This window comes from Mustela erminea, chromosome 18, assembly GCF_009829155.1.
Source record: "Mustela erminea isolate mMusErm1 chromosome 18, mMusErm1.Pri, whole genome shotgun sequence".
Taxonomy (NCBI): domain Eukaryota; kingdom Metazoa; phylum Chordata; class Mammalia; order Carnivora; family Mustelidae; genus Mustela; species Mustela erminea.
In genome coordinates this window covers 42,127,119-42,140,807 of record NC_045631.1, presented here as the reverse complement: position 1 = coordinate 42,140,807, position 13,689 = coordinate 42,127,119, and the positions used below count along the sequence as shown (strand labels likewise).

Genomic DNA, 13,689 nt, shown 5'->3' with positions numbered 1-13,689 from the left:
AAAAAACAGAATAAGCCTATAATCAGTAAAGAAATTTCAATGGTTAAAATATATCCATCTAAAAATATCATGCCTAGGGACGCCTGGGTGGCTCAGTTGGTTGGACGACTGCCTTCGGCTCAGGTCATGATCCTGGAGTCCCGGGATCGAGTCCCGCATGGGACTCCCAGCTCCATGGGGAGTCTGCTTCTCTCTCTCTTACCTTCTCGTTCATGCTCTCTCTCACTGTCTCTCTCTCAAGTAAATAAATAAAATCTTTAAAAAAAATAAAATAAAATAAAAATAAATAAAAATATCATGCCTAAATCCATCAAAATCCTAGAGGAGAACACAGGCAGCAACCTCTGTGACCTTGGCTGCAGCAACTTCTTGGTAGACCCATCTCTCCAGAGGCAAAAGAAATGAAGGGAAAAATAAACTACTGGGACTTCATCAAGATAAAAATCTTTCACACAGCAGAGGAAACAGTAAAAAACAAAAACAAAAACAAAAGACAACCGGCAGAATGGGAGAACATTTGCAAATGACATATCAGACAAAGGGTTAGTTTCCAAAATCTATAAAGAACTCATCAAACTGAACACCCAAAGGACAAATACTCCAATCAAGAAATGGGCAGAAGTCATGAACAGTCATTTCTCCAAAGACGACATCCAAATGGCCAACAGACACAGAAAAAAATGCTCAAAATTACTTGGCATCAGGGAAATACAAATCGAAACCACAATGAGATACCACCTCACACCAGTCAGAATGGCTAAAATTAACAAGTAGGAAATGACAGATGTTGGCAAGGATACAGAGAAAGGGGAACCCTCCTACACTGTTGAAAGGAATGCAAGCTGGTGCAGACACTCCGGTAAACAGTATGGAGGTTCCTTAAAAAGAAAATAGAGCTATCCTATGACCCAGCACACTACTGGGTATTTACCCCAAAGATACAAATGTAGTGATCTGAAGGAATACCTGCACCCCAATGTTTATAGCAACAATGTCCACAATAGCCAAAGTACAGAAAGAGTCCAGATGTCCATTGATAGATTAATGGATACAGATGTGGTATATGTGTGGATACATATATATATATATATATATATACACATAATATATGTACATATATACACAGAGCTGTGGTATCTGTGTGTACACACACACACACACACACAATGGAATATTACACAGCCATCGAAAAATGAAATCTTGCCATCTGCAATGACATGGAATTAGAGGGTATTATGCTAAGCAAAGTAAGTCAGTCAAAGAAAGACAATTAGGGGCACCTGGGTGGCTCAGTGGGTTAAGCCGCTGCCTTCAGCTCAGGTCATGATCTCAGGGTCCTGGGATCGAGTCCCGCATAGGGCTCTCTGCTCAGCGGGGAGCCTGCTTCCTCCTCTCTCTCTCTCTGCCTGCCTCTCTGCCTACTTGTGATCTCTCTCTGTCAAATAAATAAATAAAATCTTTAAAAAAAAAAAAAAAAAAAAGAAAGACAATTATCCTATGATCTCACTGCTATGTGGAATTTAAGAAACAAAACAAACCACAAGAGACTTTTTTTTTTTAATTTTAAAATTTTTTATTTTTTATAAACATATAATGTATTTTTTTCCCCAGGGGTACAGGTCTGTGAATCGCCAGGTTTACACACTTCACAGCACTCACCATAGCACATACCCTCCCCAATGTCCATAACCCCACCCCCCTTCTCCCAACCTCACTCCCCCCAGCAACCCTCAGTTTGTTTTGTGAGATTAAGAGTCACTTATGGTTTGAAGAGACTCTTAATCATAGGAAATAAACTGGGTGTTGCTGAAGGATGGTAGGTGGGTGGATGGGGTAACTGGGTGATGTATATTAGGGAAGGCACGTGATTTAATGAATACTGGCTATTATCTAAGGCTGATGAATCACAGACCTGTACCTCTGAAACCAATAATACGTTAATTTTTAAAAAGCAAGCAAGAAAAAAATTAAAATCAAAATTAAAATATCAGGACTTAGAAGTGCCTGGCTGACTCAGCGGATAGAATGTGTAACTCCTTGAATGGGACTGGAAGAGATTATGCTGAGTGAAATAAGTCAAGCAGAGAGAGTCAATTATCATATGATTTCACTTATTTGTGGAGCATAACAAATATCATGGAGGACAAGGGGTGTTAGAGAGGAGAAGAGAGATGGGGTAAATTGGAAGGGGAGGTGAATCATGAGAGACTATGGACTCTGAAAAACAATCTGAAGGGTTTAAAGTGGCGGGGGGGGGCGGGTTGGGGTACCAGGTGGTGAGTATTATAGAGGGCACGGATTGCATGGAGAACTGGGTGTGGTGAAAAAATAATGAATACTGTTTTTCTGAAAATAAATAAATTATTTTTTTAAAAAATCTGAAGTGGAAAAAAGAAAAGAATGTGTGACTCCTGATCTCAGGGTTCATGAGTTCAAGCTCTCCGTTGGGTGTAGAGCTTACTTTAAAAAAATAATATAATAAAGAAATAAGAACATCAGGCCTGGAAGGTTTAAAAAGAGTTTCCACTAATCTTTCAAAAACTAGATTAAGCCCAAATCTTTGAAAAATTATTACAAAGAGGAAAAATGAAGGAACACTCCTCAACTAGTAAATAGGACTGGCCAGTATAAACTTGATACCAGATAAGAACAGTTTGAGAAAGGACAATACAAGCCATATCACTTATCGATACAGTAAATCCTTACTCACGGTTTTAGTTACCTGCAGTCATCTTAGTCTGTGCAAGTGATCCTCCTTCTGACATACACTCAGAAAGTCAACAGTAGCCCTACACTTCGTCACCACGCCTACATCATTCACCTCACCGAGTCTCCTCACCTAAGTATTTTATGCTCACATCCTCACAAAAAAGGGTGAGCACAGTACAATAAGATATTTTGAGAGGGACCAAATGCACATAACTTTCATTACAGTATATGCTATAATTGTTCTATTTTATTATTATTGTGTTGGTATCTTACTGTGCCTAATTTATAAACTAAACTTTACCATAGGTATATATGTAGAGCAAGAAACAATATATGTACAGGGTTTAATACTCTCTCTGGTTTCAGGCACCCACGGTGAGACTTGGAATGTGTCCCCATGGATAAGGAGGGGGATTACTGTAGAAGAAAAAAAAAATCCTCATACAACATCAGGAAACTGACCCTCCAAATTCTTTTGAAATACACTTCATGACCAACTTGAGTTTACCCAAGTTTGCAAGGATGATTTTACATCAAAAACAAAAAATCAGCGTGCCTGGGTGGCTCAGTTGGTTAAGCGACAGCCTTTGGCTCAGGTCATGATCCTGGGGTCCCAGGATCAAGTCCCGCATCTGACTCCCTGCTCAGCAGGGAGTCTGCTTCTCCCACTGACCTCTCTCCTCTCATGCGCGTGCTCTCTCTCAAATAAATACATAAAATCTTTAAAAACAAAACAAAACAAAACAAAAATGTATACAAATGGCCAATAAGCATATGAAAAGATACTCCATATAATTAGCCATGAGGGAAATGCAAACCAAAACCACTATGAGATACAACTTCATAGCCACTAGGATGGCTATAATAAAATCTTTAATTTTTTTTTCAGATTTAATTTATTTACTTGAGAGAGAGAAAAGTGAACAAGTATGAGGTGGGGGGTGGGTACCAGAGGGAGAGGAAGAGGGAGAAGCAGACTCCCCACTGAGCAGGGACCCTGACAAAGGGCTCAATCCCAGGACCCAGAGATCATGACCTGAGCCAAAGGCAGATGCTTAACTGACTGAACCACCCAGGCACCCCTCTGATAAAATTTTTCAAATAGAAAATAACAAGTGTTGGTGAGGATGGGAAGAAGTTGGAACCCCCGTACATTGCTGGTGGGAATGTAAAGGGCTGTGGCTGTTGTAAAAAGCAGTTTGGAGGTTCCTCAAAAAGTTAAACACAGAATTACCGTATAACCCAATAATTCCACCCGTAGGTATACAACCAAAAGAAATAAGAACTCAAACAAATATTGGTACACAAATGCTTGCAGCAGCATTACCGACAAGACTTAAAAACTGGAAACAACCCAAATAAGTTCACCAACTGATGAATGAATAAACACAAGTATTACACATACAATGGAATATCATACAGCCATAAGAAGGAACGAAGTCCTAATACAAGCTACAACGTCGATGAACCTGGACAATAACACGCTAAGTGAAAGAATCAAGACACAGAAGGCAACATATCCTATGATTCCAATTATGTCCAGAATAGGGAAAGCCCTAGAGACAGAGATAGATTAAGTAGTTGGCCAGGGTATGAGAAGGGACTGCTAATGGGTAAAGGGCTTCTTTTGAGGGTAATGAAATGTTCTGGAATTAGACAGTAGTGACGGTTGCACAACCCTGTAAATACACTAAAAACCAATGAATTGCACACTGTGAAATGGTGACTTTTTTTTGGCTTATCTCAATTATAACAAACATAGGCAGTAGAGTCAGACAGTAGAGGGGTACAGATGTGTGTACCCTGGGTAGCTATTTTCATCTATGTCATAGGTTCCTAGTGTGGAAAATGCAAATGGTGGGTTCCACTCTTCAAAAGTATGTTCTATTTCTCCAGTGCTATGAGGAATGCCCACAGTAATAATGTAAAATGCTCAACATGCATCGATCAAAAAATGCAAAGTATCCTTGTGATTTTAAGTGTTAGACAGTAAGGGACTGAACAGTAGAGAAGAAGTATGTCAAAAAGAAGAGTGGATGAGGGGACCGATGAGTCACAGAAGATTTTGAATGGGCTGAGTGAGAAAAATGTCTTATTCAATTGTCTGCCTAAAACCCAGAGTGGTATCTTTTGCAGAGAAGATAGGTAACAACTCTATAGCTCTCTCTTATATCCAAACCCAGAATTCATTTTAATATGTTGCACATTTTCACAGGAAAAATAGATACAAAAAACAAAGTACAGATACAAGCTGCAACATGGATGAACCTTGAAAACACGCCAGATGGATGAAGCCAGTCACAAAAGACTACACAGTATATGATTCCATTGACATGAAATGTTCAGATAAGCAAATCCATAGAAACAGAAAGTAGATTAGTGGCTTTCAGAGGATGGAAGGGGGAGGGGGCATAGGGACGAAATGGGCAGTGACTATTAATGGGTTCAGGGTTTCTTGTCAGGGTAATAAAAATTTTTAAACTGTGGTGATGGTATATATATAACTGTGAATATACTAAAAAATGATTGAATTATACACTTCAAATCAACAGATTATACGGTATGTGAATTATAGCTCAGTAATTCTGTTAAAAAAAGACCATAGGAAATAATCTGGATATGTAATTTACCAAATTAATAGATTAAAGGAAAAAACATGGGCGACTGGGTACCTCAGTCAGTTGGGCATCAGCCTTTGGCTTAGGTCATGATCCCAGGGTCCTGGGATTGAGTCCCACATTGGGCTCCCTGCTCAGTGGAGGGCCTGCTTCTTCCTCTTCCTCTGCCTACCTCTCTGCCTACTTGTGCACTCTCTTTATCAAATAAATAATATCCTTTAAAAAAAGTGCCATGTGACAGATACATAGCCCTATTTCCTTATTAACAAAAATCCCAATTTTGTTAAAAGCAGTTTATGGTCAGTTGAAAAAAACCACTTTCCCCAGACTCCTTTGCAGCTAGACTACGTCATAATTCTGGTCAACAAAAATTAGGAAAGTCTCCTGAGGATTTCTGAGGGTTGATTTTTTTCCCTCTTAATATAAGTACTTGTTCTTTCCTGCACTTCCTTCTTCTTGCCCAGAATATGGATGATTTAATACCTAGAACTGTGGTGGTCATCTACAAGGACAAAAGAAATGCTCAAAGATGGCAAAAAAGAGATACAGAATGGGGCGCCTGGGTGGCTGGGTGGGTTAAAGCCTCTGCCTTCGGCTTGGGTCATGATCCCAGGGTCCTGGGATTGAGCCCCGCATTGGGCTCTCCACTCAGCAGGGAGCATGGTTCCTCCTCTCTCTCTCTCTCTGCCTGCCACTCTGCCTACTTGTGATCTGTCTGTCAAATAAAATAAAAAATAAAATCTTGGAAAAAAAAAAGAGATACAGACGGCACCGGGGGGGCCTCAGTCGGTTAAGCTTCTGCCTTCAGCTCAGGTCATGATCTCAGGGTCCTGGGATCAAGTCCTACATCGGAGTGGGAGGGGGGGTCCCTGTTCAGCAGGGAGTCTGCTTCTCCTTCTCCCTCTGTGTTCTCTCTCGTTCTCATTCTGTCTCTCAAATAAATAGAATTAAAAAAAAAAAAAAATGGTGGTTTGCATTTCCTACCCGGCTTAAAAAGAAAGAGAGAGAGAGAGAGAAAATGATCTTAGGACACTGATGATAGTGTGAAGCTGGGCTTCCCGTTACATGAGAAAAGTACACCCCTCTCACTTGGGTTTTCAGTTACATAGAGCTGAACACAATCCTAACCAGTATAAGTTTGCTGTTACTCTTCTTCAACATGTTAGTAAAGTCTTAATGTATATGGCAACATAAGCGGAAAGAATACGGATTTAAAAGGAAGAAACAGGGGCGCCTGGGTGGCTCAGTGGGTTAAAGCCTCTGCCTTCAGCTCGGATCATGATCCCAGGGTCCTGGGATCGAGCCCCGCATCGGGCTCTCTGCTCAGCGGGGAGCCTGCTTCTCCCTCTCTCTCTGCCTGCTTCTCTGCCTACTTGTGATCTCTGTGTGTCAAATTAATAAATAAAATCTTAAAAAAAAAAAATAAAAAAGGAATAAACAGCCTACACTGCAATGGTGCAGTAGAAAAGATTATACCAAAGAAGCAAAATGTTAACAACTGGCGAATCTACATCAGAGTATTCAGCCTTGAAATTTTTCAAAATAAGTATTTACGGGGCGCCTGGGTGGCTCAGTGGGTTAAAGCCTCTGCCTTCAGCTCAGGTCATGATCCCAGGGTCCTGGGATCGAGGCCCGCATCAGGCTCTCTGCTCAGCTGGGAGCCTGCTTCCTCCTCTCTCTCTGCCTGCTTCTCTGCCTACTTGTGATCTCCATCTATCAAATAAATAAATAAAATCTTTTAAAAAAATTAAAAAATAAAAAAATTAAAAAAAAAATAAGTATTTACAGCAAAAAATACTGATGAGCAAAGCAGTGAATTCTGTGACAACATATACCATGAACAAAGGGAAAAGACAAGCCAAGTTATCCGTAAAGGATTAGAAAAAGATTAGCTTCCAGAATACATGAAGAACTTGTACATATTCTACAAGTCAGTAGGTAAGAGAAGCAACCCACAAGAAAAACAAGCAGATGATAGGGACTACACATTCATGGGAAATGAAACCCATTATGCCCAATAAACATAAAAAGATGCCCAGTGTACTCATCAAGAAAATGCAAATTAAAACAAAAAATAGAGCACTTCACACCCACCATGGTGGCAAACTCCTTTAAGCTTAAGCACAGACATACTGACACAACTATAAAGTGACAGGAACTCTCAACCAGCAACAGAAGTTTGAACAGGTTCAACACCGTCAAGAAGCCTTTGACAACACCTGACAGTTAAAGAGGCGCAGCACAGGGGCACCTGGGTGGCTCAGTGGGTTAAAGCCTCTGCCTTCGGCTCCGGTCATGATCCCAGGATCCTGCGACGGAGCCCCGCATCAGGCTCTCTGCATGGCAGGGAGCCTGCTTCCTCCTTTCTCTCTGCCTGCCTCTCTGCCTACTTGTGATCAGCCATGCCCATCTTAGTTAGAATCCCCGCAGCAGCAGCAAGTCCGTTACTCTACGCAGTAACACCAGAACATCATTTGCCTCTTTCAACCTCACTCTCTCACAAGTGTTCAGTGAAGTTTTCCAGAGGCTCATGGTACACGTCATAGCCAGATGACTGCCGAAGCAGACACGAGAATCCAGCTGTCTTCTATTAATTCAGACATTAAAGAGATTTTCAAAAGCGTAAAAGCAATGCCATTTTTCTATTTTTTTTCTGTTTTGAAAAACTTATTTTTCACAAAAATGTTATTTATGATAACACATAGCAGGTTTATTATTATGATTTTTTAATAAATATGTTAAGCATATCTCATACAATAAATATTGATAGCTATAACTCACATAAAAGCTCTTTGGGGTCCTCAATCATGTTTTCAGGGTGTAAAGAGGCCCTTAGACCAAACAGTTTGAGAACCACTGCCCTGGAGAAGCAATCACATATGTATACCAGGAGACACACAAGAATCTTCCTGCGACACTAAGAGCAAAGAACTGTCCATCAGAAGGAAAAAATGATAGACTGTGTATAAAATAACTAGATAGTCATTTAAAGAAATGAACTAGGGTGCCTAGCGTCTGCCTTCCGCTCAGGTCATGATCCTGAGGTCCTAGGTTCGAGTCCCACCTCAGGTTCCATGTTCTGGGAGAAGCCTGCTTCTCCTGCTTCCTCTGCCTCTCTCTCTCTCTCTCATAAATAAATAAAATCTTTTTAAAAATTAAAAATAAATGAACTAGCACTACCTGTATCACATGGCCAAATCTCACAAATAATGAATTTTAAAAGCACAGGGCTGAAAGATATATACAACATACCAAGCATATAGTTTTAAAACATCTAAAATCATACTAAAATATATGATTATTTAGTGATACACATATACACAGAAAAAGTAAAAAATAAAAACACATGGGAATGATAAAAGCAAAAACTGGGGCACATGGCTGGCTTAGTGGGTAGAGCACGCTACTCTTGGTCTCAGGGTCATGAGTTCAAGCCCCATACTGGGCACAGAGCTTACTTTAAAAAAAAAAAAAAAAAAAAGGAAAAATCTTCAGAGGTTACCTCTGCAGAGGTGGGGAAAGAAATAGCATGAGGGAAAGATACACAGGAGCCTCCAATTATATGTGGAGGCTTTCAAGTATATACATCAATTACATATGTACTTGAAACACAGCTATTCATTATATTATTCCCTATAATTTTTTGTATGATTGTAATACATCATAAGCAAAGATTAAGAATGCTGAATGGACACAAAGGTGTTATGAAGGGGAAGACACCATCGGACCAAATGAAGGATTGCAAATTAAAGGTGACTTCGGTTTGACTTAGGTCTCAACTCTAGAAAACTGGAAGAATACTGCTGCAATAGCTCAAATTTAGCAAGTCAGGATGAAGAAACAGTTTGGGAAAAGGTAAGGTGTTGGGATTTAGACATGCTACCAGGAGCAGCAAAGATGTAAAGAGAGTTGTAAATTTATTTTTTTTTAAGATTTTTTATTTTTATTTATTTGACAGAGATCACAAGCAGGCAAAGAGAGAGAGAGGAGGAAGCAGGCTCCCCGCTGGGCAGACAGCCCGATACGGGGCTCGATCCCAGGACTCCAGGATCATGACCCAAGCCAAAGGCATAGGCTTTAATCCACTGAGCCTCCTAGGCGCCCCGAGAGTTGTAAATTTAAAGGTAGTGTTTGGGAGCTGTCAGGGCCAAAGATACAGATTTGGGACTCACTGAATAAAGGTGGAAGATTTGAGAATGGATGAGATGATCAAAAAGGGTAATAAAGGAAAATGAGCATATGAAGAAGCTTATGAGAGAGAGCAGAGGATAATGCTTGGGGAACAGACACAGAGGCCCATGGTGGAGAAGATAAAAGAGAGGCTAGGGGAAAGATGGCAGTGAGTCCTCAGAAAGGTCAGTGAAGGAATCAGAGTCAGACAGGAGAACATTCGAAGAAAGAAGGTTTAGGGACGCCTGGGTGGCTCAGTTGGTTAAGCAGCTGCCTTCGGCTCAGGTCATGATCCCAGTGTTCTGGGATGGAGTCCCACATCAGGCTCCTTGCTCAGCAGGGAGCCTGTTTCTCCCTCTGCCTCTGCCTGCCACTTTGCCTGTGCTCGTGCTCTCTCTCTCTCTCTCTGACAAATAATAAAATCTTTAAAAAAAAAAAAGAAAGAAGGTATAAAAAGGTTCAAAGAGAATGACGAATGTGCTAGCTCACTGGATTATATTCGTATAATTTCAGTGTGCCAATTTCAGGAAGCCAATATTGATTGATCCCAACACTTTCTAACCACTCTTCTTTCACCCATTCATTCCAACAAAAGCTGACTGAGTACCTTGTATGTAGACACTGATACAATAATTATCTCTGTCTTCATGGTCCTAGGATCACAGTAGAAGAGAAAAACTAATCAATTACTAACACTGATGAATGTAAAATCACAACTATAATAAATGCTATCAAAGGGAGTACATGGAGCTTTGAGACTGGGTAATTAGGGAACTGTTAACTCCTCCCTCCCTTCAGCAGTGTATACTGTGCCTTCTGGAACAGAATGTAAGCCCAAGAGGACATACTTTTTTTTTTAAGATTTTATTTATTTATTTAACAGACAGAGATCACAAGTAGGAAGAGAGGCAGGCAAAGAGAGAGGGGGAAGCAGGGTCCCTGTGATGCGGGGCTTGATCCCAGGACCCTAGGATCATGACCTGAGCCAAAGGCAGAGGCTTAATCCACTGAGGCACCCAGGCGCCCCAAGGGCATACTTTTTTATACTCTTATACTGTTCATTTTCTTTTGATATCTTCTCCAACTGCTCAGCATAATGCTTCAAAATAATGGGTATTTAGTATATCCTTACTTACACATCTGTAATGGGATGCATCAGATTTTGTTAAAAAAAAAAAAAAGTCCTATTGTATAAAGGAGCTGTAATTTTCTTTTTTTTTAAATAACTTGCTATGGGTGTTACAGAGGCCAAAAGAAAAGTATAAGCCTTGAAAAGGTTAGTTGGTGTCCTCTACCTGCACCTCAACCAATTACCTTGAGACTGCTTAGGATGATTCTCAAAGAGGGAGCTAGTAAAATCATGGAACGACTGGCACAAAATATTCTCACCTCTAGAGAGACAATTTGATATGTACATTCTACCAACAGTAACCCAGTTCTATGTTATTTTTGCAAATAAAAAGCATAATATTCATTATAAGACGATTGGCTCTGACAACAAAAACAGAGTTGAGCGGTATTCAAGAGGCACCGCACGGCTACTTACATCACGAAACTGAACCTTTCCTAGTTCTCCTAATTCACTGACGCAACAATAAGCAGCTTCTGACTGTAGAAAAAGCTGGGCCAGCGTCATCTCCTCGCTCCGGAAGAGCTCCCCCATGGTGGCGGAAAGCACCAGTCAACGGAGTACCTGAATTTCTCTCCAACCTTAAGCAAAAAGAGAAAACTGCATTACTAAAAGGAGCAAACACCACAATAGTAAGGCTCTTTTGTTTTGCATTTCATATCTTCCACCCCATGCAGACAGATCTTTAATATCCTGCTTCAAAGGATGGAAAGGAGAAATTGCAAAAGGCTGTTACTAAATCCTCTCCCACAGAATACCTAACAAAAAGCCACTTCCTTCAGTCAACATTAGGATCAAATGACAAAATTTGGGGGTGTCCCAATACGTAAGAGTGTATCCAGGTTAAAAACAGGAACTGGGATTCCCAAACAGCTCTTTAAATACCCTGGGCAGGGTATTATGAGGCAGTGATGTTCATGCTGCCCCACCTTTTTTTGGCTTGTGTCAGGGAACACATGGAACAGACCTAGATTATTCTCTCATAAAGGATGTCTCCGTTGAGACTAGTTTTCTACCCTCTACTGCCCATTTCTTTTTTTTTTTTTTTTTAAAGATTTTATTTATTTATTTGACAGAGAGATCACAAGTAGGGAGAGAGGTAGGGAGAGAGAGAGGGGGAAGCAGGCCCCCTCTGAGCTGAGAGCTTGATGCTGGGCTGGATCCCAGGACCCTAAGATCATGACCTGAGCTGAAGGCAGAGGCTTAACCCACTGAGCCACCCAGGAGCCCCTCTACTGCCCATTTCTGACTGCTGGAGTCTCAGCATTACCCTAGAGCTCTAGGTACCTTAAAGGGTTTAATCTTCCAACTCCTTAGGAAACACCACTTTCTCCCTAAGGAATCTAAACACATCAGCATTATCTGAAGAAGAAAAAAAAAAAAGGTCGGGGCGGGGGGGCGGCGGGGGGACACCTGGCTAGTTCAGCCAGTACAGCATGTGACTCTTGATCTCAGGGTCAGGAGATTATGAAGCCCCATGTTGGGTGTGGAGTTTACTTCAAAAAAAAAAAAAAAAAAAAAAAAAGAGCTGCCTTGCATATTAAGCTAAATTTCGAGTCCAGCATGACAGGAATATGTTGATAATGACAAAGCAGTTTTATCAAACCACAGAGAATAAACCTGCCACTTCCATAGCTTTCAATTTCTTATCCCCACCTTCAAGATTAATTACACTCCTCCATCTCTTAAAGCTTCTCCTGCATGAGCCAATAAAGGTTTCCTTTTAGGGCTGTCTTATCCTTGCCCAGTATGAAAGACAATGGCGCTATCAGTGGTCCTGAAACTGCAATTATTTATTCTCAATCAGCTATCGTAAGGCACAGACTGTGCTCCATCTAAACTCAGCAAACCGTACAATATTTTTAGTATCATGAGGGCATCCATAAGGATAGGTGAAACTGGCATCAAAGGAAGAGTTACTGTTCTGCAAGGCTGGAAGACATTTTGAAAAATCTGAATGACAAAACCTTTGTGCATTTGTTCAAGACAGCAACACGAAACACTCAGATATAAGCAAAGATTTCTCAAGAGATTATGTAGCATGTCTTTAAAACTGTCTATACCTGAATCACCCAAAACAGCTGTTATCAACCCTCCCACATCCTCCCCCAAACAAGAATAGAGTCCACAACCTCTAAAGCAGGTAAAATTATGCCTGATCAGCATAGTTCAGGGGCTGCCAATAATGACAGCCTCCAGAGTTGCCTCCCTCCTTCTGTTCTTTAATGATTACAAGTCTCGCTAGAACATCTCTATCCCACTGGAGCCAAACAGAAAACTAAACGATTCGGGGATGTCTTGTCACAAAACAAAATATGAATAAACAGCAATTCTGCACAAGATGAGTATAAATAAAGTGCCCGGCGCCCAGCCTCACTATTGTCATCCAGCCCTCGCCTCCTACAAGGTATTCAAATTCACCTGCTTCATTTCCTGTCTACCCAGTGAGAAAGCAGAAATTCTCTGAGCCCAGGCACACCTACCTCCCCAAGTGGCCATTAAAAGGCGGGGAGGGATCATCAAATTGGGAGCCCCTTTAAAAAGCCCCCCAAATTCTTCTGCCTCCCCAATAACCTTCTGTTCCTCCGCCTACGTCTTAAACGGGGGAAGGGTCGAGGGCCTCCAAGGAGGAGTGAACCTCCGATTCCTATGCCCCGGGGTGGGGGTGCCCGAAGAGGGGTGAACCCCCACTTCCTCTCAAAGACCTAAGATCTCTGCTAATTCCTTTGACAAGCGAGGAGACTAATTAGAATTTCCCATGCCCTTCCAAGGCCTCTCTAGACCGCGCCGTGCCTACATCCCCCCCGCTCACCTTCAGCCCCGGCCGGGCCGCAGCCAAAGCAGCCGCCCCAGACAGAGCCCACAGCCTCAGCGGCTTGGGACATCAGCGCTCGACGTGCGTGCGTCCGCAAAGCCCGGCCCCCGCGCAGCCGCCGGCTCCGCCCCCACGATGACTTCATTGTAGTCAGCCAATGGGGGGAGGCCTGGGTCGGCAGCCGCACTGCAGAGTCGCGGGGGCGCAGGCAAGACCCTGAGTGCTGACGCCATCTTGTTCCCGGGGCT

General features: G+C 41.7%; 1 protein-coding gene across 6 annotated transcripts in view; it reads right to left on the bottom strand.

Annotated features, from left to right (window-relative positions):
• Positions 1–13,689, bottom strand: part of ATP6V0A1 (ATPase H+ transporting V0 subunit a1) — a 72,177-nt gene that overhangs the window by 51,034 nt on the left and 7,454 nt on the right. For 5 of the 6 annotated variants that reach the window (XM_032321173.1, XM_032321175.1, XM_032321176.1 and 2 more), the window contains exons 1-2: positions 13,439–13,566; positions 11,044–11,207 (exon numbers count right to left, since the gene is read on the bottom strand). In XM_032321173.1, the coding sequence (XP_032177064.1) occupies positions 11,044–11,160 (117 nt within the window). In that variant the 5' untranslated portion in view covers positions 11,161–11,207; positions 13,439–13,566. Of the gene's footprint in view, positions 1–11,043; positions 11,208–13,438; positions 13,567–13,689 lie in introns of those variants that run through there. The other variant, XM_032321174.1, reaches the window with a different exon arrangement.